General features: G+C 33.9%; 2 protein-coding genes across 3 annotated transcripts in view; one reads left to right on the forward strand and one right to left on the reverse strand.

Annotated features, from left to right (window-relative positions):
• On the reverse strand, positions 1 to 18,678 carry LOC127709739 (uncharacterized). Its single transcript, XM_052215413.1, has 3 exons — positions 18,537 to 18,678; positions 4,910 to 5,130; positions 1 to 222 (listed from the first exon to the last, which is right to left on the reverse strand). The coding sequence occupies exons 1-3, from the start codon at positions 18,676 to 18,678 to the stop codon at positions 28 to 30; spliced, it is 558 nt and encodes a 185-aa protein (XP_052071373.1). The 3' UTR covers positions 1 to 27.
• Positions 18,665 to 27,958, forward strand: part of LOC127709707 (crossover junction endonuclease EME1-like) — a 79,877-nt gene continuing 70,583 nt past the window's right edge. Inside the window, exons 1-2 of one of the 2 annotated variants that reach the window (XM_052215365.1) lie at positions 18,665 to 18,826; positions 25,209 to 25,874. In XM_052215365.1, the coding sequence (XP_052071325.1) occupies positions 18,665 to 18,826; positions 25,209 to 25,874 (828 nt within the window). The remainder of the gene's footprint in view (positions 18,827 to 25,208; positions 25,875 to 27,958) is intronic. The other variant, XM_052215367.1, reaches the window with a different exon arrangement.

Below are 27,958 nucleotides of genomic sequence, written 5' to 3' on the forward strand. Positions count from 1 at the left end.
AATGTCAATAAACAGTGTATTAAAATTCTAAACTTCATTCACTAATCTAAACTTTCCATGTAAAGGAATAGGATAAACATGGAAAAATTTTCTCTTGATTTCCGTTCCTTGAGAAACAGGTGCATAAAGTGGACTGTCTTGATAGGGATTGAGTGTCTCTGTAGTTATCATCACTGTTCCATCACACATTGCTACTAGTCTGTTGGTTCTCTCAATCTCAACCTGACAATTAAAATAAACCTAAACAGAATAAACAAATTCATCAATAGTAAACTTTGCTTGAAGTATTTTTTAACATCTCTGACATGTACAGTATCAAAGCACTGACTTACTGAATTTCTGTGTCATTTGGTCTCTTGTGAAGAGTACTAGTTGTCTCATTGGCAATCATACCACATCTTCTATTTTATATTTACTGAGCTGATAAAAAATAAAATGCTCCGCAGGGCGCAGCTTGATACGACCGCAGAGGTCGAACCCTGAACAGTTGGGGCAAGTATGGACACAACATTCAAGCTTGATACAGCTCTGAATTTGGATTGTGATTAAATATTTGACACAGCATAGGTTTCTGACACAGAATGAATGTGGTCTAAGAACTTAAAAATTTTCAATTGGACATTCACCTATTATGGTCCAATATCCAAAATCTAAATACATGGTTAGATTCAGCATATCAAAGAACCCCAAGAAATCAATTTTTGATGAAATCAAACAAAGTTTAATTTTGGACCCTTTTGACCTCAATGTGGACAAAGTTGATAACGGGGCCCAAAAATCTAAATACATGGTTAGATTCAGCATATCAAAGAACCCTCATATATTCAATTTTTGTTGAAATCAAACAAAGTTTAATTTTGGACCCTGATTTGGACCAACTTGAAAACTGGGCCCATAATCAAAAATCTAAATACATGTTTAGATTCAGCATATCAAAGAACACTAAAAATTCAATTTTTGTTAAAATCAAACTAAGTTTAATTTTGGACCCTTTGGACCTTAATGTAGACCAATTTGAAAACGGAACCAAAAATTAAGAATCTAAATACACGGTTAGATTCGGCATATCAAAGAACCCCAATAATTCAATTTTTGATGAAATCAAACAAAGTTAAATTTTGGACCCTTTTGACCTCAATGTGGACAAAGTTGATAACGGGGTCCAAAAATCTAAATACATGGTTAGATTCAGCATATCAAAGAACCCCATATATTCAATTTTTGTTGAAATCAAACAAAGTTTAATTTTGGACCCCGATTTGGACCAACTTGAAAACTGGGCCCATAATCAAAAATCTAAATACATGTTTAGATTCAGCATATCAAAGAACACTAAAAATTCAATTTTTGTTAATATCAAACTAAGTTTAATTTTGGACCCGTTGGACCTTAATGGAGACCAATTTGAAAACGGAACCAAAAATTAAGAATCTAAATACACGGTTAGATTCGGCATATCAAAGAACCCCAATAATTCAATTTTTGATGAAATCAAACAAAGTTAAATTTTGGACCCTTTGGACCTCAATGTGGACCAATTTAAAAATGGGGCCCAAAATCCAAAAACTTAATACACGGTTATATTCAGCATATTAAAGAACCCCAAGAATTCAAGAATAAAACCCCATTGAAATTGATCAAGAAATAAGCAATTTATAAGAAGTATCTTCTTTAGCACAATACTGTGCAATTGAATATTTCTTGCTATTGCGCAATACTGTACAATTGACAATTTCTTGCTATTGCGCAATATTGTGCTATTGGATATTTCTTGCTATTGCGCAATACTGTGCAATTGAAGATTTCTTGCTATTGCGCAATACTGTGCAATTGAAGATTTCTTGCTATTGTGCAATACTGCATGTGCAATTGAAAATTTCTTGCTATTGCACAATACTTATTATATAAAAATTTACACATCCTGTTTGGTGTGTATCTCCTACCATATCATTATTATTTGTTTTTAAATATAAATCAGAAATAACCAACTTAAAATGGAAAATTTTAAAAGAAAAAAAAAAGGAAAAAAAGAAAAAAAAAGAAAAAAAAAAATCCCCCCCCCCCCCCAAATTTTTTGAACCCCCTTATGATTCATCAACCCCAAACTCAATCCCAGCCTTCCCTTTGTGGTATGGTACCTTGCAGTACAATTTCAGAGAGATCCATACACTTGAACACAAGTTATTGTCTTGAAACTAGAAAAATGCTTATTTTTGGCCCCTTTTTGGCCCCCAATTCCTAAACGTTTCAGGCAATTACCCCCGAACTCAATTCCAGCTTTCCCTTTGTGATATGAAACCTTGTAGTACAATTTCAGAAATATCCAAACACTTACACACAAGCTATTGTCATGAAACTAGAAAAATGCTTGTTTTTTGCCCCTTTTTTGGCCCCTAATTCCTAAAATTTTGAGGCAATTACCCCCAAAATCAATGACAGCCTTCCCTTTGTGATATGGAACCTTGTGGTACAATGCCAGAGAGATCCATACACTTACACACAAGTTATTGTCTGAAAGTTACAAAAATGCTTATGTTTGGCCCCTTTTTGGCCCCTAATTCCTTAACTGTTGGTACCATAACCCCTAAAATCAATCCCAACCTTCCTTTCGTGGTATTGAACCTTATGGTAAAATTTCATGGAGATCCATTCACTTAAACTAAAGTTAGAGTGCAAAAACCAATGTGTCTTCGGACGACGCCGGACGACGCCAGACGACGACGACGCCAACGTCATACCAATATACGACCAAAAAATTTTTAATTTTTGCGGTCGTATAAAAAGTACTGATCATTTTTAAAATACTTGTTGAAAGTGTCTGGTAGAGCTTGATTTAACATAATATAGACACTTGGCAATTGTCTTTTCTTTTAAGTGTTGTTGGATTGGTATCTCAATGATGCACCTTAATTTTTATTCATTCATAAAATATATACATCGTACCCTCTTACATGATCTTAATTTGAAAATATTCCAAGGAATATTTGTTTCCATGATGTTGGAACAAGAGATATGTTGTACAGGCATTAAATGACCTGGTCATATTTGATTTATATAGTGTATACACTGAGGTACCAAAATTAAACACCAAAAACAAAATACACTAAATAAAGATATAGAACAGTTGTAAAGCACAGCAAATCCCTTGTCCTATATTTTGTTTATCAAAATTATTAATGAAGGTTGTGGTCGTCATTTGAATGTAGATTTCATCAATAAATATGATGCATCAACTGACAAATGATCATTCTTTTACAATTTGTAGTTGCTTAGATCTGAACCTAAACACAAAACTAAAACAAAGCTATTAACATCTTAAAATGAAGGTCAAGGTCACCTAATTGTAGCATTTACATTCAAAAGTAAACATGATTAGAAAAGAAAATCCCTTTATAATTTGTAGTTGCTTAGATCTGAACCTTAATGCAAAACTTGATAAAGCCATTTATGCGTAAAATTTAGGTCATGGTCACCTTCAATATCATTTTAGTGTGAACATTTGCTACTACAGATGATGCATCAACTGACAAAAGATCTTTCATGTGTGATTTATAGATCTGGAACTAAACATAATAAACTGTTGACACAGAGATATGTCTCGCCCGTTGGCATAAAATTCAGAAAACGACAATCTGATGGGCAGCAACATTGCTAAAAATTTAAAGTCGCTAGACCATGAACTAGTGGGCAGGGTCTCGAAATGGTCAACAAACTGAGACGTACAGTACCGTAATGTGACTTTATAGAAAATATCATTGTCTATTGTAAGTAGTTTCTATCAAACTAACTTAAGCAGAAAACTTAACATTGAAAATTGCTAATCAATTCAAATTTACAGGACCATGACCTAGAGGACAGGGCCTCAAAATAGTAGTCAAACTGATATGAACTGATAGTAATGCAACTTTATAGAAAATATCATTGATCTATCACATGTAGTTCTTATCAAACTAACTTAAGCAGAAAACTTAATATTGAAAATTGCTAATTAATTCAGTCACTGTGCAATACCTAGGGGGCAAGACCTCAAAATAGTCATCAAACTGACATGTACTGATAGTAATGCAACTTTATATTAAATGTCAATGATCTCTAACAAGTAGTTCCTATCAAACTAACTTAAGCAGAAAACTCAACATTGAAAATTGCTAATTAATTCAAAGTCGCTGGATTATGACCTTGGAGTTACATGTAGGGCTTTGAAATAGTCATCAAACTGATATGTACTGATAGTAATGCAACTTTATATCAAATATCAATGATCTCTCACAAGTAGTTCCTATCAAACTAACTTGAGCAGAAAACTTAACAATTGTTGATGCCAATGACATTGTTGTCACCGGAAAAGCAATCCCTATATCTCGCTTTCTGCAACTTTTGATCATGACTGACAAATGAACAGTTGAAATGTTATATCCTCTCCCAAACTTCTTTCAGCAAGGAGATAGAAAGGCAAATGTAAAAATATTGTAATTCATCAAAATGTTAACCTCCATTAATTCTTTTTTGAGAAAATGCAAGCATGCTCATAAAATGTCAGCAAAATGCAAATTATGTATATGTAGTTTTGACACAAAAAGCTAAATTTTAACACCTAAATTCAACCACTGCTCCAAGGTAAAAACACCAAAATACCTTCATTTACTCTATGATGAATCTTATATTCAACATGAAAGGTTTATATTAGCCACAGACAGTTCTGAGGCATCAAGATGAAAAATTTATTCCACCTGGTTGTCTGTCAGAGCACTGCTTTAAATTCTTATTCATTTATTAGTATTGACACTTTAAACATTGAAGAACGGTAAAAACTTTGGGTTGGGAAATTGGATTTTAAGGAAATCATAAATAAGAATCTGTAAGAAAACTAATACTTAATACCAAGGTTAATTATAATGTTTCTACCTACATTTTCACCAGGATAGTAATTTAATCCATTTTGTGTAACTAACACATCTCCTCTATGTACAAACTGCCCATCTAATCTTTTCACCTTTCTACCATGAGCAGGTCTTATAAAATCTGGTTTATTTACTACTGGTCCCTTTCCTGGTCTCTTTATACCACTGGCTCTAACCACTGTACATGCAGGTATATACTGTGGTGAACTGAAATTCTTCAGCAAATGTCCTGAAAATACAAAGAAATATTTCAGTACATATCTAGAATGGTACACAAGAGTTGACAAACTAAAATGTCTTGCCTGTTGCAAAACATGAATTTGATTTATTTCAAAGGACATAGAACTCGAAATCTCAGGCTGCCGCAAAGGTCAAATGAAACATTGTCAGATGCACATAAAATGAATTCACATTAACACATACCTAATTCATAAATGTAATCCTACTCGTAGAGCATAAAGTGATCGAAATCGTTGGTGGCAAGATTGGTCAAGTAGTTGAATAATTTAAAATTATATTTAGATACGGTGTGAAAAAAACCCTTGACATAGAGCTATTGCAGACAATTGCATTTATTGCTGTTCATTAGAAAGATCAGATTTTTTTCAGAGAGTAAAATGAGCTAAATGTGAGTTGACAATAACGGGTCCTTTAATTTGCATAAAAACTTTGTTTAAATAATTTAATTGCAATTTCATATATAATCAAATAATGTTCCTGTTTCCTGTTTTATGTTTTCATCTTTAGAAACAGAAGAAATTACCAAATAAAAATTTTTCTAATGAAGATTATCAATTATCCTTGTAAGGATATGGGACCAATAAATAAAGGTTTGGAACTAAGATCTATGTCTCCAAAAATTAACCAGAAAAGGTTGTTTTTGCAGCATTTTGTTAGAACTTTGAAATATAAATAAGAAGATGTGGTATGAGTGCCAATGAGACGACTCTCCATCCAAGTCACAATGTGTAAAAAGTAAACAATTATAGGTAAAGTACTTTCAACACGGAGCCTTGGCCAACACTGAACAGCAAGCTATAAAGGGCCCCAAAATGACTAGAGTGAAACAATTCAAACAGGAAAACCAACGGTCTAATCTATAAAAAAAACGAGAATTGAGAAACACTTATGAACCACATCAACAAACAATAACCACTGAACAACAGGCTCCTGACTTTGGAGAGGTGCATACAAATGCAGCGCGTTTAAACATTTTAACAGGCGCCAACCTTCACCCTAACCTGAAACAGTAGTATAACATTACAACATAAAAAGACACACTATAAAATATCAATTGAAATGGCTTAACTCGATCAAAAATACATACAAACAAAAACAAGTAAACATAAACTGAACGAATAAATTTGATCTATGACACAATATAAATACAATATTAATAAAAAAGATGTAAATCAATTTCAAAAAGACAACTCTAATCTAGGACAAAATGGCGTTAAATAAAATAACGTACACAGGTATATTTAAATAAAATAATTTTGTTGTTACAATGTAGGAGTACGGAAATATTTTTTACAAAGTAAATAAATTTGTTGTTCACAGTACGAGTACAGAAGTGAAAATTTATCGTCATACTTAATACTTATCAAAGGTGGTACATATTAAAAATAGTGAGACGAGATATAACACAAAATAAGTAAACATTGAATAACAAAAATGCATTACAAACATATATGTGTTCTTCTCATAAATTTTTCTCCTCTATAAAGGATTGCTTACTGATTTTGAAAACAATCATATGACACCGAAGTCAAGATTAATAGTTGTAGGATGACATACAGGAATTTTCATTTCCATAACTTACTACATCTATAAAGTTATTATTCTTTGTCATAAGATGGCAGTTTAGGACAAATAGCTTTCGGTTTAGGTCATGACTGGCAATTATGACAGTTTCCGTACCCTTGCATATAACAAATATGATCCTTTACAACATACAATATTTTAACATGACATTCATATAATAAACCTTTTAATGAATGTAATCTATGTATTACTGGTAAATTATTAAGTCAGGGATTTCATTACCACAAATTACTTAAAACCTTGGCATTGCACAAAGTCATGTTTTTCTCTGATTGTTTATGACGTCTTTACACTAAATCCATTGGATGTGTACTGATTGATAATTTAGTCTTAGGATACATGATTTTTTTTATTAGTTTTTATTGGCTTTGAACTAGCTGTCAGTAACTGCAAGTACTCTCAGATCTGTGCTAAGTGTCTTTTTGTTGTTGGGATGTACAAGGACCCGTCCATGTCCACTTTGTGTTTTTGTTGGATGTATTTCTATTTGTATCCATCTGATGACTTAAGCCTTTTTCAACTGATTTTTATTGTTTGTTCTTATGTTGTACCGTTACACCACCATGACCACTGTCCCAGGTTAGGGGGAGGGTTGGCGCCTTCAAACAAGTTTAACACCACCACATTCTGTATATGCCTGTCCCAAGTCAGGAACCTGTAATTCAGTGGTTGTCGTTTGTTGCTGTGTTTCATATTTGTTTTTTCGTTCATTATTTTGTACATAAATTAGGCCGTTGGTTTTCTCGTTTGAATTGTTTTACATTTGTCATTTCGGGGCCTTTTATAGCTGACTATGCGGTATGGGCTTTGCTCATTGCTGAAGGCCGTACAGTGATCTATAGTTAATTTCTGTGTCATTTGGTCTATTGTGGAGAGTTGTCTCATTGGCAATCATACCACATCTTCTTTTTTAGCTCACCTGGCCAGAAGGGCCAAGTGAGCTTTTCTCATCACTTGGCGTCTGTCGTCCGGCGTCGTTGTTAACTTTTCACATTTTGAACTTCTTCTAGAGAACCACTGAATGGAATGAAACCAAACATGGCATGAATGTTCCTTATGAGGTGCTGACCAAGTGTTGTTACTTTGTAGCGGATCCATAATCCAAGATGGCCGCCAGCGGGGGCTTAGTTTAACATAGGACCCTATGGGAAATACATACAAATGTCTTCTTTTAGAGAACCATTGAATGGAATGAAACCAAACATGGCATGAATGTTCCTTATGAGGTGCTGACCAAGTGTTGTTACTTTGAAGCTGATCCATTATCCAAGATGGCTGCCAGCGGGGGACTTAGTTTAACATAGGACCCTATGGGAAATACATACAAATGTCTTCTTTTAGAGAACCACTGAATGGAATGAAACCAAACATGACATGAATGTTTCTTATGAGCTGCTGACCGAGTGTTGTTACTTTGAAGCCGATCCATAATCCAAGATGGCCGCCAGCAGGGGACTTAGTTTAACATGGGACCCTATGGGAAATACATACAAATGTCTTCTTTTAGAGAACCACTGAATGGAATGAAACCAAACATGGCATGAATGTTCCTTATGAGGTGCTGACCAAGTGTTGTTACTATGAAGCCGATCCATAATCCAAGATGGCCGCCAGCAGGGGACTTAGTTTAACATTATTATTAAGGACCCTATGGGAAATACATACAAATGTCTTCTTTTAGAGAACCACTGAATGGAATGAAACCAAACATGACATGAATGTTTCTTATGAGGTGCTGACCAAGTGTTGTTACTTTGAAGCTGATCCATCATCCAAGATGGCCACCAGGGGGGGACTTAGTTTAACATAGGACCCTATTGGAAATACATACAAATGTCTTCTTTTAGAGAACCACTGAATGCAATGAAACCAAACATGGCATGAATGTTCCTTATGAGGTGCTGACCAAGTGTTGTTACTTTGAAGCTGATCCATTATTCAAGATGGCCGCCAGCGGGGGACTTAGTTTAACATAGGACCCTATGGGAAATACATACAAATGTCTTCTTTTAGAGAACCACTGAATGGAATGAAATCAAACATGGCATGAATGTTCCTTATGAGGAGCTGACCGAGTGTTGTTACTTTGAAGCCGATCCATAATCCAAGATGGCCGCCAGCAGGGGACTTAGTTTAACATGGGACCCTATGGGAAATACATACAAATGTCTTCTTTTAGAGAACCACTGAATGGAATGAAACCAAACATGGCATGAATGTTCCTTATGAGGTGCTGACCAAGTGTTGTTACTATGAAGCCGATCCATAATCCAAGATGGCCGACAGCAGGGGACTTAGTTTAACATAGGACCCTATGGGAAATACATACAAATGTCTTCTTTTAGAGAACCACTGAATGGAATGAAACCAAACATGACATGAATGTTTCTTATGAGGTGCTGACCGAGTGTTGTTACTTTGAAGCTGATCCATAATCCAAGATGGCCGCCAGCAGGGGACTTAATTTAACATGGGACCCTATGGGAAATACATACAAATGTCTTCTTTTAGAGAACCACTGAATGGAATGGAACCAAACATGGCATGAATGTTCCTTATGAGGTGCTGACCAAGTGTTGTTACTATGAAGCCGATCCATAATCCAAGATGGCCGCCAGCAGGGGACTTAGTTTAACATTATTATTAAGGACCCTATGGGAAATACATACAAATGTCTTCTTTTAGAGAACCACATACTGAATGGAATGAAACCAAACATGACATGAATGTTTCTTATGAGGTGCTGACCAAGTGTTGTTACTTTGAAGCTGATCCATCATCCAAGATGGCCACCAGGGGGGGACTTAGTTTAACATAGGACCCTATTGGAAATACATACAAATGTCTTCTTTTAGAGAACCACTGAATGCAATGAAACCAAACATGGCATGAATGTTCCTTATGAGGTGCTGACCAAGTGTTGTTACTTTGAAGCTGATCCATTATCCAAGATGGCCGCCAGCGGGGGACTTAGTTTAACATAGGACCCTATGGGAAATACATACAAATGTCTTCTTTTAGAGAACCACTGAATGGAATGAAATCAAACATGGCATGAATGTTCCTTATGAGGTGCTGACCGAGTGTTGTTACTTTAAAGCTGATCCATAATCCAAGATGGCCGCCAGCAGGGGACTTAATTTAACATAGGACCCTATGAGAAATACATACAAATGTTTTCTTTTAGAGAACCATTGAATGGAATGAAACCAAACATGGCATGCATGTTCCTTTTGAGGTGCTGACCAAGTGTTGTTACTTTGAAGCTGATCCTTCATCCACGATGGCCGCCAGATGGGGACACTGTTTAACAAAGGACCCTATGGACAATACATACAAATGTCTTCTTTTAGAGAACCACATACTGAATGGATTGAAACCAAACATGGCATGAATGTTCCTTATGAGGTGCTGACTAAGTGTTGTTACTTTGAAGCTGATCCTTCATCCATGATGGCCGCAAATGGGGGGACTTCCTTTAACATAAGACCCTATGGGAAATACATACAAATGCTTCTTCTAGAGGTGCACTGAATGGAATGAAACCAAAACATGGCATAAATGTTTCTTATGAGGTGCTGATGAAGTGTTGCTACTTTGTTGCCAATTTACTGTTCAAGATGGCCACCAGGATTTTTTATCAAATTACAGGACCAATATTAAATCAAATTTGGCCTCACTCATTATTAGGGTATCTGTTATGATTTTAATCTATTTTTACATGATTTCAAAAGCCAAAGTAGAATCAGGTGAGCGACACAGGCTCTTGAGAGCCTCTAGTTATACTTAATATTGATATACAGAAATACAGGCAATTATTTGTCAAATAAAAAAAGTATTTAAGGGTTGCTACTCCAGAGATGTCGCAAATGTCCTCTCATTTAATTTTGTCTGTCATTGTCTGTAGTTATTTTTTTTTATTTTTTGAAATGTTTTGGTATTTGTTGGAAATGTATATATATATTTGATTGTTTCATACCAAGGAATGATGCTCTAGGATTGTGATCTTAAGAGCTCTTACAAACCTCCTCGTACCTGTAGATGCAGAGAAACAAACATAAAGGTAACAAAAGTTAAATGTTATTCACAGCAAATGACATATACTGCAGTAATAGATCTATAGGTTTTGAGAATAGTGTAGCTTTCCCTACTGCAACAGACACCAAGGGAAGGTGCTCAAGGTCTGAAGGAACTGTGTTATTCACACAGTTCTAGCTCCTTGTGTCTGAAGCAGACAGGAAAGCAACACCATTAACTATTTTAGAAATAAATTTACCAGCAGCAGTGAGGATTGCCTGAAGCTTATGTTCTGTGTTTATAAGACATATCAGTTTATCCCTTGAGTTAATATTTAGAAAATTAGGGCAAATTTAAGTTATTTCTTTAAATAGATGAATGCGGTCATCATCAAATTTAACACTTTGAAATAGAATATGATATTTATCCTCCACATCTCCCAAGTTAGGAGTACAAGTTTTGTCATTTTAATAGTACCCTAATACCTTTCGGACTCAATTTTTAAGTTATGTGATGAAATTCAGAGCTTTGTTAAGCATCTTCTCTGTTCAAAATTCCCCATAATGAAAAGAAATTATCTCTTCCAAAATTTGATTTAAATGTAACACAAGTCCTAAGTTTACCATCTGAATACTTCATCAGTTCAATGTGCCATAAATCTATAAAATTCTTTTGCAAATGTTAGTTTTGAAACTATTATTTTTTGGTGATGTAAAGCTATATATGATTGATGTCTGGTATGATTTCAAGAACTGACTTCATAGAGCCATATCAAGATAAGATTTTGTGAGGTTACATAAGCATCTTTGAGCATGTTGAGAAGAAAAAATCTGGAATCAAGAAAGATTTTCCAAGTGATACCAATAATTCAACATAGATTTAATACTTTAGTTCCGAGATGGTCTATTTTACTGTGTTCAATTTCATTTTCTGCATGAAAATATTAACATAATATGGACGATGTCACTTTATGGTATGTTTTCATCAGGGTGAAGGGGTCAAGCTAGAACAGCATGGTCGACTTTTTCAAGTGCAAATCTAATTAAATCATTACATTTGCTGAATTTGCCTGAGTAAAATTCCACATTGAAAAAACAACTAACCTGGGAATCATATAATATAATGGGAATGGGCCTACCTACCTACCTACCTGCAGCATGGATTCTACCTGGATTACTCCTGTGATCTTTGAGTTGAAAACTTAGCTTAGATGAAAATCCAAATTTGTGGATTTTCTATGAACACCTAAAACAAGTTTTTCATATTAAATGTGTAGTCGCTCACATTTTAACCTTTGGTAGATCTGCTGCATGTGTATGGTCTTCGTACGTTAAAAAAGATATTCTTAAATTTGAATCTGTACAAAGAAGTGCTACAAAACTCATTAAGGATATTAATCATTTAAGTTTATATTGTTGCCCACACTTAAACAAGTTATGAGGAGACATGTAGATTACCTTAACTTCATTGGGATTACCAATGTTGGAATATCGTAGAGACAGAAATGACATGATTCAAGTCTACAAAGCTTTACATGGTAATTATTGATGATATCAACTGGATGAATCTTTTTTACTTTAGCCCCATCTTACACTAGAGGTCACTCTTTAAAACTTTTGAAGAAACAGTGTTGGATGACACATAGACTTAATAATACTTTTTCAATTAGAGTAGTGGATCAGTGGAATACCCTGTCAGATTTAACAGTGACAGCAAGGTCTTTTGAACAATTCTAAGTTGGCATTAAATGATGAACACTGAACCCATAAAAATTTATATTGTTACCCACACGTAGACAAGTTTTTATTATCATAATTATATTTTAATAAGTACAATGTATGACTCCCTGATAAATCGGCCCATAACAAACTCGGACTATAACAAACTCAGCCTATAACACAATCAGCCTCACAAAATCGGACTATGGCAAACTCTGACTATAACAAACTCAGACTACTAGAAGAATATAAGTATGATAATGGATGTTATTTTCTTTATTTGAAATTAATTAGTAGTATTTTGTTTTAGATAAATTATGAGTTAGAATTATTGAATGATTTATTTTGAATATTTTACAAGCAAGAATTATAAGTTACGTTATCTAGATATAAAAAGAAAAGTAAGACTAATTTCAGTTGACAATAAAAAGTTACCACTATTTTGGCCTTTTCTTTTCTTTGATCTTATTTTGGTGTCCTTTAAAAAATTATTTATCATATTCATGACTTATTTGGTTGAACTTGGAATACATGTATGATATCATACTGCCACGTATTGGTGAAACGTTTTTAATCACCTTAATTTAAACTAATAACTGGCACGTGTACTGTTGACACCTTTTTAATCACCCATAGAATCGAATTAGTAGCAAATAGTAATAAATGGGAAAACTGGGCAACTTGTATTAAAACACTGTTATATGATCTTGGTATGAATGATTATGGGGACAATTAATGGGTACTTTGTTTGGATACATGTAGTTCTTTTTTTTACTCAAATTAACCAAACAACGGTTATAAAAGCTAAGCAAGAGTTACATTTTATGCTTGAAACATCACCATAGTGTAGAATGTATCAGTATATTGTGTCAAATTTAGAATTACAATGTGTATTATGTGTGATCTAAATGTAGTAGAGAATGAATTTTATTTTACAATGTCAAAATTATACTGATGTACATAAAAAGTTTATCAAAAAATATTATTGGTCTAGACTTTCAACTTATAAATTAGTACAATTACTTTATCTTGAAAACATGAGTTATACATGTATGTTAGTTATACGTTGACAAGCCATTCACTGCCAATCTAATTTCTCTTTGTTTGTATGCCAGTTATAAACACATCCTCATTTAAAAGTATTAAATTCAAACAACACAATCTAAAAATCATAGGCCGAATTCGTTCTTTAATTCTTTATATATAAATAATGGTAGGCCGAGTTTGTTATAGTCCAAGTTTGTGATAGGCTGAGTTTGTTTTAGGCTGACTTATCCAGCAGCGCAATGTCAGTGTCTTCCCTAGAAAATTTTTCCTGCATGGTGGGTCCATGGTGAATTTGCAACGCGGCGCACAACGCTTCTTTTTCAGAATTAGGGGATGACCATTTGATATTCTGGGGGGGGCCAGGAGGATTTTGAAAATAAATAACTCAGCCTTGATAATCACAAAAATAAATGGTTTGTTCTGTGGTAGTTTGAAAATAAATTACCTGACTTGCAATGTATTGAAAATAAATAACTCAGCAGGTCTAATCGAAAGTATGAGATGGCACCAGATTCTTCATAAATTCATCTTTTTTCCATAAAAAAAAATCGGGAAACACTTCCCATATCTTTTAATAATAAAAGTATAAATATTATTTAAATATACTTGAAATGTCAGAAAATTGGTTTCATTTAACTTGAGGTTAATTGTCTCAGGAACACTTACCTCACTTTTATTAAATCAGGGCCGTAACTACATTGAGACAAATGCCTCATGTAGGAAATTTCAAAACCAAACGCTTGTCTCCATATCAAATTGTGTTCACCGTGAGTGCCTTGCAAGAAGCAAGTTCTGTTCTCCCTCAGACGTAGCCCCTGATTTTTCGGGATCAATGTTTCTTATATATTTGTGTTTTGTCCATTGATTGCCCTTCTGCATGTTCTGTATTCTGTTAGTGTTGCATTCATTTTGTAATTTAGTAATTTTATTATTAACTTGATCATGAGTTTAAAAAAACACATCAGCCACAGACTTAACTATGTGAATTAAATTTTTGCTTTATCATGCATATTTGTCTTTTGATGTTGTCCCTAGAAACTTAAGTCTTACACTGAATCTATAACGTGATTTTGCTTTGAGACCAAAATATTGTCATAAAATTATTAAAACAGAACTTGCATTTTCAGTTTAAGAAAGGGTCTGGGGAACACCCAGAAGGCATGATTTTGCATCATTTGTTCTATAGCTTCTTGGGCCTTCAGCGGTTCAAAAACCCTTCAAAAAAATTTTCCCTCGCTCCGCTCGGCGAAAAACATGTTTGCCAATACTTTTAAAAGAGCCTTAGTTACAACCAAACTTTAATACTGTGTATGTATGCAATACATGTATATGCATTGGGGATTATAGAAGATTCATTTCTGCAGAGGTTAAAAATTAATTCTGATTAAATGGTACATAATGACTTGACTATACATGAATTATTTATAATAAACAAATAATTTAAAAATTGTATGTTTTCGAATAATATAAATATAGTTGTGAAAATAAATAATCAGTCCCTTGCTTTGATGAAAATGAAAAATCTTGCTTCAATAGTGCAGAAAATAGATAATCTGTCCTCTTAGTTTACAAAAATAAATAACCGATCCAAAACAAATCCTCCTGGCCCCCCCCAGAATATCAAATGGTCGTCCCCTTAGTTACACTACATAATATTTATGTTTAAAGCCATATACCAATCTAATTGTTTTATTATAGGTACAGCAATTCATACAATTCATGGAACTTTAAAGTATTTATCACAGATGAGAGTAATTAACTAAAGACCTTATAAGCAATAATAAAAAAAATCCAGTCTGCAATAGTTATTTACTATTTAATGTCATGTACACATTATTTTGTTGATATCTTCCTCTGTTTCAACTTTCCAAAGGTCACCACACATTTTTCAAAATCAAAATCTTCCTTCTTTGGTCCTTCAATTGATACATGTATATGCATTAAGCAATTCAGCACTTTTTGACATAGTCTGTTTCTCAACTTCAGGGCTTTGCTCATGGTGATGATTTTTATCTGTCTGACTACAATTTGATGAAGGAGTAGACCATAGCCAGAAATTAGTAGTACTTTTGCTAATTAATATTCATAATATGTAAATGAGAATTGTACCACGTGATAATAGTTTGAACTGGACTGGCTTGATATCATTAAAATCTTTAAAACACGGATATTATAAGTTGCCCGTCACAGAGTCCTTGTTTATAATCACTCTGATATTTCCGTAAAGTTGTCAGGCGGTCAAAATCAAAACAATGAACGCAAATTTAGTGAATTTTTCGTGTTTTCGTGAGTTTATTCTTCTTGAAATAGAGGCATTTTAACTTTACGTGGGAACCTAGAGTTCAACGACTACACATACAAGGTTTGGACTTGCTTATTCTTTGGACATTCAAGTTTCAAGTTTCACCCCGGCAACCTGTATTTCTAATGACCTTGTAAGCCAATTTTTAAAAACCAAGTTTGCAAATTTGACGTTTCAGCCATTTTAGTCTGTATTTTATACTGCAATGTTAAAAGCCTCTCGCTTTGATTTTTAAAATAGCTCAAGAACCTTGATTTTTGCAACGCCAGTCATTATATTTCGTTTAAATGGTGTATATTGTTGTGTATATTTATTTTCTGCCCCGGCAACCTGTCTATCACTTAAATCAAAGTTAAAACAGACATTTTTTCTAAATTCCCTATCATTTCAATATAATTTCCGTGACCCATATCTGATTTCTTTAGTATAATATTCAAATAAGCAAAGTGGCGTTGATTTCTGGATATGCTTTTCTGAGTCTTCTCTAACCAACTTGTCAAAAAAGTTGGGCCAGTAAGGCGACCTTTCTTTGATGGTTGCTTGAATTGGACATGGTTGTTTAAATGATTGATGTTTGTTCTTTGAATTTTGCTGATAGAATGATTTCAGCATCAACAGCAACTTGTTAAATAAAACTTTGAATGTCATCATTGCTTCACAGAGATTTTACAGGAAACAATATTATAAAAAAAAATTATTTGCGTTAATTACAGAAGTCGTCAATGAAGAATATCTGACCTACGAACATACAGATGACACATTTGGCAATAACCTGTTTGGAAGCTAAGCTAACATTTTATTTCATGACAATTAACTATTTTTTTACATACATCCCTGTCCGATTTAGTTATAACCTTTCATAATTGTAAAAATCCAATCTTGCCGAAGTGAAAGAAATTAAGCCCCACTTGTGTAAAAAACGGCAAATGAATCCGCTACACCTAAGCTTGTGACCCATTGAAATACAAATAGAACAACACAAGTTTATTAAAAACAATATTTCCGTAACTAAATACGTTTTTTTTGAAAGTTTTTCTATGAAATCTTTTAAATATTTCATAAGATACGTCTTTTTCTCTGCCCGGTGGCGGTTATGTGTATTCTTTGATATAATCAATCAACCGCGACTAATCTAAAAATAACTGATTGTTGTGACCAATTAAAAAATAATTCATCGATGTAAATATAGCCGATGAAATAACTAAGAAACTTCATTAAAAAAAATTGTTTTGTTCATTCTCGGTGAAATTACGTTAGTTTTATTTTATGATACCAGAGACTATACCAAATTTTAAATTTCTACTTTTTAAAGATGAACAGTAAAATAACGATGTCAAACACCCGTTTTAAAGGTGAAATTTATACTGGAAAAGGTTAAACTTTTATTTAGCACAGAAAGATGTGCATTGGAGATTTATCTGACTATTTACTTATCAGCTAACTGGCCACTTCTATTATGTAACCAAAGTCTCGATATCAAGAAGGTTGTAAAATCCCGGCAGGCGCGACGTGATGCATCCAATTATCAGTCGGATGAGTTTAAAACACCTGTGGAGTGTTGTCACTTGTCACTTCACTTTCAAAATATGGATAATAAATATTTTACACAGTTATAATTTTCACACATAGCGGGATGCATTGCGGCAATGATGAAAGCATGGCAGTCGAAATTTATGTGTAGCGGTACCGCAATGCTTGAATAGCCTAGGGAAAACACTGAATGTATATAAATGAACATATATATCAGGTTGGGCTCAAGCCAGGATAAGTGGGGTATTCCCTGTTTTCAGGGAACACCCAAGTTTTCTGGTGTTAAAAAAACCCAGTAAACAGGGACTTCTTTTTTCCTTGTCAATTTATGGTATGAAATCTACAAAAGCGCACCTTCTACATGTGATAACAATGTTATATGATAGCAAGTGTTTTTATAAGTTCAAAAATCAAGCTAATTTCAAGTCTTATTTGATGCTCAACTCACAACAAAACAATTCTTTTGTTCACCAATTCATATCTTGATCATCAATTCTGAGAAGACAAAAAGATAAGCTAATCACTTAGGCATTTAAATTCAATGAATAGAAATTTTCAATAGAAGTGAACATAATTCAGTTATGATCAGTTACACCTGGAGCATGCAGCTTGATCAACTGATTCCTAAACAAAAGATTTGTATGTTTTATATTTCTAGAAAAAACAAGGCTTCACTTATTCATGTTTTGTTGTTCCTGAAATACTTAAAGTATTTACAAATACTACTGATACAGTTAAAATATGCACTTTTGTAGATTTCATGCCATAAATTGAAATAGAAAAAGGAAGTCCCTGTAAACTGGGGTTTTTTAACACCAGAAAACTGGGGTGTTCTCTGAAAACAGGGAATAACCCACTTTTCCTGACTTGAGCCCAACCTGTATATATATTTGTTACTGGATGACAAATTGCATTTAGTACATTCCATGATAATCATGGTTTATTGTATATTCAAAGAAGAAGATGAGGGGTCAGTAGCCTTATTTAAGACCCGAAGACAAAGGATGAAAGCTAGCTTAAGGTTATCAAATGGGTAAAGTTCCATTTCTGAATAATGAAAAAAAATTAACAAAATCTGTAGGTGGTACACAAGCCCCTGTGATTCAATGTAGTGTACAATTTTCAAATAAAACTAGATATACGATACTTTGATCTGTAAAAATAATAACGCAAGGTAAATTATAAAGCTTAAATTACTCTTAACATTCCGGCAAACACAAGCAGAGATTGTTTTCATGGAAGCTGACATCTTGGCATTTTCGGAATTCTCTGGCTTTTCTCTGACTCTTATCGACAGCTTTTTTGGCGGGAAAGTTAATTTTAAAATGTCCATAAACATTTCCGACGAGGACGTAGCTCAAGTTTCCTTGTTGTGTCCTGATGCAGATGAAGACTATATAAGGCATAACCTTTCGATCACAGGAGACGTCAATACCACAATAAATAGTATTTTAGATGGAAATGTAATAATGTATACTGTAAATATGGTAAAAAAATAAATAAATACAGAAGAATTCGGTCTATGGTCGCTGTAGAGACATATATACACCAAGTCTCAGGCTGCTGTAACCCTGGACTATTCTATATAGCTACTAACAATACACCTTATCTCTATTAATTTGTCCGCCATTACTGTACATCACAAAGGTTCCCGTAAAATTTTGACGTCAGACTCACAATACTAATAGAAAATATCTGATCAGTGTCTTCCCTAGAAAATTTTTCATGCATGGTGGGTCCATGGTGAATTTGCAACGCGGCACGCGACGCTTTTTCAGAATTAGTTACATTAAATAATTTATATGTTTAAAGCCATATACCAATCTAATTGTTTTATTATAGGTACAGCAATTCATATAAGTCATGGAATTTTAAAGTATTTATCACAGATGAGAGTAATTAATGAAAGACCATATAAACAATAATAACAATAATCCAGTCTGCAATAGTTATTTACAAATTAATGTCATATACACATTATTTTGTTGATATCTTCCTCTGTTTCAACTTTCCCAGAGACATATATACACAAGTGTTGTCACTTGTTACTTCACTTTCAAAATATCGATAATAAATATTTTACACAGTTATAATTTTCACACATAGCGGGATGCATTGCGGCAATGATGAAAGCATGGCGGTCGAAATTTATGCGTAGCGGTACCGCAATGCTTGAATAGCCTAGGGAAAACACTGCTGATGCCACAAATTTTTTGGAAAAGTGATTGTTGTATGACGTCAATAGTTGCCCGGGACAAGCGGCACAGATTTCCAAATAGCGATAAGTTCTATATATTAGATATGTCCCAGCTGTAACATAGACTAGGATCCTGGCTCACGGTATTGGGTCCGTTTTCACACTACACGTTCACACCTCACATGTTTGCCCCTAGGTTCGTTCGCACCCTATTTTCATACAGATACAGGTTAAATTATTAGATGCTTTTTAGATATGTGTATCGTCAAATGGTCAAAATATTAATACTTTCTTGATTAAAAATTTGTTATTTTTTTAATGTGGTGGCATTGTCATTGTGAAGAGTTTGATAGCCGTAGGGTATTTCCTCCATCTTTTTTTACAAGTCTTAGATGAATGCATGAACTCTCAGGGGCGCGTATCATAGATGTTTTTGGGGCGGAAATATATGCCAGTCAACTGGTATGCGTCCTACATTGTGTTAATAGCATATCATAGATGTTTTTGGGGCGGAAATATACTGTTATGAACTTGGCCAAAACACCAAAGGAAACCTGTTTACATTTTTAGAATGTCACTTTATGAGGGTCGTAATGGGGGTACCTTCATGACGAATAATGCTAAAAATTCATGCAAAATGACATTAAAGGTAATTTTTGGTACATGACGATAAACTGTATACTTGCTTTTAGATGATAAAAAAATCAACTGATTTTGACGAATATATAATAAACAATGGTAACGATAATTATTCAAGACCTCTGACGAATCACGATAAGGATATTTTGACGAATCACGGTAAAATTATAACCAATTTGACGCTAACGTTAGCTGAAAATGACCGTTTGACACCTGACGGTAAAGGGCATTCCTCCCCTCCGTTATCAGGTTGGGGAGGATCCTCATAAAGAATATTCCCCCAAAACGGGTATCAGTTTTCAGTGATAAAAATATAAACTTTGGATTTACAGATATTTTCTGTCATTGGGCAAACATTCGATTGCCTAAAGACGCCATGACTGAAATATCATCAGGATAAAAGTTAACCGCTTTCAAAAAGTAGAGGCCATTATCTTTGTATTCAGTTCTCATTTGAACTATGGTCTTAAAGGGGAAAATATTGCCATTTATATGAATATTTTCGCATGACAGCTATCATGTTTTTGTCTCGCCTTGACGTAGTCAAAAAGCTAGACATAGGTACTGGTATGCTGTTTCCGGTGTCGGCGGCGTCAACAATGTATTAGTTTGTGATTAGGTCTAGTTCATGGTGAACCACTAGTGATAGGTCAATGATATTTGGTATGCAGTTGTATTAGCATTGGCACATCTAATTACCATGGAGATTATTTGGCCCCGCCCCCTCAGTCAAGGTCTATTGACTTTGAAACTTTGCTTAGTTTACATGTATTAGTTTGTGATTAGGTCAGTTTATGGGGAACCACTAGTGGAAGGTCAATGATATTTGGTATGCAGTTGTATAAGCATTGGTATATCTCATTTCCATGGAGATTATTTGGCCCAGCCCTCTCATTCATGGTCTATTGACTTTGAAATTTTTGCTTAGTTTTCATGTATTAGTTTGTGATTAGGTCAGTTTAAGGGCAACCGTTAGTGGTAGGTCAATGATAATTGGTATGCAGTTGTATAAGCATTAGCACATCTCATTTCCATGGAGAATATTTGGTCCCTACCCCTCAGTCATGGTCTATTGACTTTGAAACTTTTACATAGTTTACATGTATTAGTTATTGGTTAGTTCAGTTTAAGATGAACCACTAATGTAAAGTCAATGATATTGGGTATACAAATGTATTGGCATTTGCAAGTTTCATTTCCATGGAGATTATATAACCCCACCCCCTAATTATGGTTCATTGACTTTGAAACTTTTACATAGTTTACAAGTTAATGTTTGTGTTTAGGTTTGTTTAAAGGGAACGACTTATGAAAAGTCAATGGTATTTGGTTTGCAGTTGTATTAGCATTGTCACATCTCATTTCCATGGAGATTGTTTAGCCCTGTACCTTCAGTCATGGTTCATTGACTTTGAATATTTGCATAACTTACATGTTAAAGTATTGCTATTTTAATTTCATCAACATTTGCATTATCAAAATAACAAATAGGCGAGACCATATCTCTGTGATAACAGTTTATTATAACTGTAGATTGATACCCAATTTATGGTATAATACCCATAAATGCGGATAGTACCCATTTGACCCAGATGAAGATCTTCTCCAACCTGTTTATTTTAAAGCAATATAAAAAAAATATTATCTTTATTTTATAGGAATACACTAACTAGAACACAATTAAAAAATTATTCAACACAAAACCTTTAAAAAGGGAACTATCATGTACGGTGACAATGTGAATGGTAGCGAACATGATTTTGGGCAAATGGACCTGGATTCCTGGCTCACTGCTCCACTAGAGCCAGGTGGAATACAACATCCAATTGATCATGTTCATGTTGATCATTCATTGTTCATGAATGTAACAGACTCATGTGGAGTAATTAATGCTGAAAAGTGGTCACATGGATGGTATTACGCCTTACCATACTGACACATAAAGGAGGTTTGGCCAGGATGCCAGGCTAACTGGTCACACTGCATTCTGGAAAATTCAGTCCATTTGTACCTGTTTTTTATTTTGTTGCATTATATTGTTGTATAATGGTATAATTTAGTATTTGAATAGAGTATGTTATAGCTTGTACTGTTGAAAATTTTGTAGAATATTTATATTGTACTGTATTCAGCACTAAACATATTCATAATTTCCAATGTTTTGGAAATACATCACAAACATAAAAAAACAGACAATCGCAACTTTTTTCAATAAATAACACACCTGTAGCACAAAAATACCTAAGACTAGAACAATAAAACACTATAAAAAACTAGCAGTGACATCAAATGCTCTCAAAAAGGATTGTCACATATTATAAGCAAGCTTGAGTGGTTTCCTCAGACAAGTTCTTCCTTTAATTTCCATATTTTTTTACGTACTAGTCATTTTACACTAGTAAAAAACCCACTGATAATATAAATGGGGTGCTTAAAATATAGAGAAATGATAGGATAATAATGGGTTTTTTTGGGAGGGGGTTTCAAAACTTGTTACAGGTTCTGTGTTGTCAGACTAAACATTTTTCACACTAAGTGCCTCTTATCTTGGTCTAACTACTGTGTTACACCTTATATAGAAGAGGGACAAAAGACACCAGAGGGACAGTCAAACTCATAGATCGAAAACAAACTGACAACACCATGGCCAAAAATAAAAAGACAAACAGACAAATAATAGTACAGATGACACAACATAGAAAACTAAAGACTAAGCAACACGAACCCCACCAAAAACTGGGGGTGATCTCAGGTGCTCCAGAAGGGTAAGCAGATCCTGCTCCACATGTGGCAACCGTCGGGTTGCTTATGTTATTACAAATCCGGTAAATAGTCTAATTCTGTAGGTTATATAGCTGTTGCCAAATAATGTGATAGTGATGCCAATAACTCAGTTTGGCCTTTTATTAGCTCACCTGTCTCACCTGTCACTTGTGGTCTTCCATCGTAATAAACGTTTTCAAAGATCTCTGAAACTACTGAACCAATTTCAACAAAACTTGAGGTGAACAATTCGTATAGTATGTTGTATTTGTTTTTTATTCCAGTCAGTCAACAAACATGGCCACCATGGCTAAAAATAGAACATACTTTTAATTTTAGTTTCTTTTATATATTTCGGAGTTAAGTATGACGTCCATTATTACTGAACTAGTACATGTTTTTGTTTAGGGGCCAGCTAAAGCACACCTCCGGGTGCAGGATTTTCTCACTGTATTGAAGACCCATTGGTAGCATTCGGCTGTTTTCTGCTCTTTGGTCGGGTTGTTGTCTCTTTGACACATTCCCCATTTCCATTCTCAATTTTATTGTAGGGGTAAAATGCAATTTCTGGCTTATATCTCAAAAACTAAAGCTGTTAGAGCAGTGGGTTAAATTGATCAGCAGGTCAATATGTAGTATTTGGTAGAAAATTTTCAGATGGATCAGACAACTTCATTTGGCATTATTGCCCGTAAATAATAATTTTTTATGAATTTTCTCCTTTTTGGTTATTATCTTGAAAAATATTATAGATAAAGAGAAATATTGGACAGGAAAAATGTTCAGCAAAGTAGGATCGTTCATTGAGTCTAGGACAGAATTCTATGATAGATAGAGAAAAACTTAATTTGCAAAAATGTTTAGCCAAGTCAGACCTACAAATAAGTCAACATGACAGAAATATCCTCAATTAATCTATTATAGGAGCTATTGCCCTTCATGCCCTTGAAAGATGAATTTTTTAAGTTTTTTTTTACAGAAACTATGGCGGATGGAAAGAATCTTTAACCATGTTAACAGCGACAGTGCAAACTTTGTATTATAAAGCTTTATATTTCAGAAGGTAGAAGACCTGGATGCTTCTTACCTTGTATACAGATACCTTATGTCACGAAGTTTCCCTATGTCATATGTACACAACAGCCCTTGCGGATTTTGCTTTTCTCCACCTGCCCACAGTGGACAGTCCACCTGACTATATTCTCTTTTTTTTGTAAAAATATTGATTACAAATGCTATCTGCTTTTTTCAATTGATTGTACTTGCAAGTCTTTTGATTCAATAAAAGAAATTGCATGCCCAATGTTGTTGTATGTAACGATTGTAAGGTGTACATGTCTGTCTGGTAGGGTTAATATGACCTTGACGTCATTTTCATGGTTCATTGGTCCGAGTTGAGATTTTGTGGTTTGATCTGTTTCTCAGGTATTATTAGCAAAAGAACCACTATATTTGGTGTATTGAATGATTTTGATGTGTACATGTCTGTCTGGTATGGTTCATTTCACCATGACCTTATGTACATAGAACATTGATAATGTCAAGTTTATGTGATAATTGAAGTAAAACCTTCACATTACAGACTTTCAACATAAATTCAATGATAAGTAAAACAGGCGAGACATTTCAGCATGTGTGCTCTTGTTTTATTAGTTGTTATTGGCTTTGAACTAGCATTCAGTAACTGAGGACTCTCAGATCTGTACTTTGTGTCTGTGTTTTTGTTAGTTGTTTTTGTGCTTTGTTTTGATCGGATGAGTTAAGCCCCTAACAACTGATTCTTACCTGCGTTGCCAAAGGCAGAAGCAGGTCTAGTAACCGTCAACTCCATCTGTTTGTCTGTTCAAAAAGAAAACTGTCGTCAAAGCTTTCTTGGCTTCTATGAAAGGGAATTATTTAATATTTGATCTGTAGCTTGATAGTGTTGAGTTGTAGTGAGTAAGCAATTATTACATCTGCCCTGTAGCCATTCAATTACCGGTAGGTCTACTAAAAATCAAAGAATTTAATGATATTGTCGAGGGTGATTAGGATGATGATATATTGATGAAAAAAGAAATAAGTGAGACTGAATTAGGTATTGTTCCTTGTTTTCAACTTTTTTTTTTTTATTTGCCAATCGGACAAATACACACCATCTTTTACTTGCCCAGGAATGACTTTCACTTGTCTTGGGCAATTGTACAACCTTTAATGTCAAACTCTGTTTATTGCCTTGAATTCACCCATGCTATTGGATTTAACTCACAATATATACACTAATTTTTCAGGTAAACAGACTCTTAAACACTGATTTTGATTCTGATGAGGAGCTTCCACCATTATCCTTGAAACAACATATACAGCCTGAAAACATTGTTATTGTCCTTGATTCTAATGAACCAGGTTGTATGAAAATGTCATCAAATTACAAGGGAAAAGATTGTAGCAAACATGCCAGGAAAATTCCTTACAGTAAAAATGATTTTCTGTCAGATAGTTCTGACATTGAAAATGATGTTGAAATGGTTGAGACTTTGTCGTTGAAAGAACGCTTGCTTGGGAAGCAATCAACATTTACTTCTAATGGATTGGTTGGTAATTTAATGGGAACAAGTATAAAATGTGATCAGTATGATCAGAGACAAGAAAGTTCAGGCTTGACATGTACACTGACAGAAAGTTTTAAAAATATGCGTACAAAAAATGTAATTGAAATTATTGAATGTTGCAATTTAGATGATGAAATGAGCAAGGAATCAAATTCTTGTGATACAAATTTATCTGAAAAAAGTAATCAGGACTATAATAAAACCTCTAATACTTCAAATACAACTGAATGTGTGAACAAGAACAAAACTGTTGAGCTAAATCTACTGGAGTTAGGGAAATCTGACAAACCAATCAAGCGAAAAAGAACTCTAGAAGAAATTGAGGACAGAAAGAGGCAAGCTCAGGTAGAGTAACTGTGTATACATTATTGAATGCATTTTGATGCGAGCAACTATGTACACATTATCCTGAACACATGATTGATGTTGATGTGTAAAAGCATAAATTATTTTGAATGAACAGCTACAGAAAAAACAATTATTTAAAAAACATGAAAAATATCAAGGATATTAAAGTTGGATATATATCCAGACATCGATATTTTGTAGAACCAACAAAACTTTTTAGAACTATCAAACTAAAGTTTTCACTGATAAATATGGAAAACTTAAACTGTTAATGCAGACATTCACAATTCATGTTTCCTTTGACTATAGTGTCTGTTATTTTGTACTTCAAAAATCCACTTAATCATGAATATTTTTTAAGTTCAAAAAGCTAGCTAGACTACCAAATGTACTACTTAGGTAAATAAAAGGAGATTGTGATTGAGTAGTCAAAAATTGAGGCCTAAACAGGTTGTGTTTATGATTTTCTTAACACTTTTTGGAGAATTTCTTCACCAAAATATTTTTGCTGTTGTTGCATATTGTAAGGCCAAAAAAATTATATGCTTGTTTCCTGTCTCCAAATTGAAAAAATTAAGGAGGTACATGTAGGTAGGAATTTAAAAAAATTTTCTTACTGATACAGGTAAATTTCAGAACAGAGTATACTCAAAACTGTCATCATTTTTATTTGGTAATTCCGATTCAGTGAATGACATTTAGCCGACATCTGCAGATGTGTTTCAATATTGCTAAGACACACGGTCATGCTAATTTAGTTTGAATAATTATAATATTTATTTTCCCTTTTAAATACATGTATATTTCATATAGCTAACATGTATAAACTGAACAAAAAACTTTTTTCTAGTAGCTGAACAAGAAGATCTGTTGAAAAAAACAAGTTTAATCAAATGTTCGAGATGTGCTCTTTTCTTTAATTTCTGACAGATACAGACAACTTTACCACATATGTATGAAAAAATAAAGGGTCGGAGGGTCTGAGGCAGGGTCGGTCAGGATGCAGGAAACAAGCAAAATGTGTCTTAACTACTTATTGTCTTCCATTGTGAAACATGAGAATTACAATCTGGCTGCAGGGGCATTGGTGTAAACTTTTTATATAAAGCTTTCTGTTTCAGAAAGGAGGTCTGTTTTTATCAGCATTGCCAACGTTGAAGCAGGTCTAGTAACTGCTTTACTCTTTCCATCCTTCAGTCCAAAAGATCTTGGATAGAAAACTTTTATCAAATTTTTCTGGGCCCCTATGAAAGGGAAAGATTTTACATTTAGTCTTCAGCTTCATGATATTTAGTTGTAGTGGGTAAGCAATTTTTACATCTGTCATGCAGATCTCTTCCTGTTTTCCGATAGTTTGAAATTTACAACACTCATTGTACAAGGAAAATTTTCATCAAACTTTTCTTGCCTTCTATAGAAGAGAATGTTTTAATATTTGGCTGGCAGCTTCATAATTTTGAGTTCTAGCCGGGGTATGGTATTTTGAACCCCATGGTAAATTGACCCCGGGGTCAAAATACCGCTATGGTAAATTGAACCCCCCCATGGTAAATTGAATCCCCCCTGTATGGAAAATTGACCCCCCATGGTAAATTGAACCCCCCTGTTTTTTTCATTTTAGATGATTATTAGAACATTATACATTATTCTAAAGCTTGCCATAGATTAAAAATCATTCATACAAGAAGGGGAGGTCAATTTTCCATGATTGGTTAAAAGAAATATCTTTGCTTGGTATACAGGTATAAGTGCTCTGAAGTCCATGAAGTCTTTACCAACAAAATTCATTCAAAAACTTCTTGAGGCATTATAACTAGACAATGTAGCTTGAACACTTTAATTATTTGAAATTATAACATATACAAATGTATATATAAGGGTAGTTTTAATTTTCCATGGTGAAAAAGGGGGAGGGGGTCAAAGTACCATGGGTCAGTTAAATTTCAAAAGTAAAATTTTCAAAACATCTTTTCCAGCATGTGAAATACATACAAACTTCTTATAATGGGAGTATTATAACAATTTAAATGAGTTACAATAGCTAGAATTTTGAAATTTGAGGTGTAAATTGGGGGGGGGGT

This window comes from Mytilus californianus, unplaced genomic scaffold (assembly GCF_021869535.1).
Source record: "Mytilus californianus isolate M0D057914Y unplaced genomic scaffold, xbMytCali1.0.p SCAF_7, whole genome shotgun sequence".
Taxonomy (NCBI): Eukaryota; Metazoa; Mollusca; class Bivalvia; order Mytilida; family Mytilidae; genus Mytilus; species Mytilus californianus.

Coding starts and splice junctions, on each gene's coding strand:
- LOC127709739 (XM_052215413.1), bottom strand. CDS start 18,678: ATGTTTATGGACATTTTAAAATTAACTTTCCCGCCAAAAAAGCTGTCG. Junction 5,131..18,536: donor TGTTTGCCGGAATGTTAAGA/GTAATTTAAGCT, acceptor TTGTATTTTCAG/GACATTTGCTGAAGAATTTC. Junction 223..4,909: donor ATTACTATCCTGGTGAAAAT/GTAGGTAGAAAC, acceptor TTTAATTGTCAG/GTTGAGATTGAGAGAACCAA.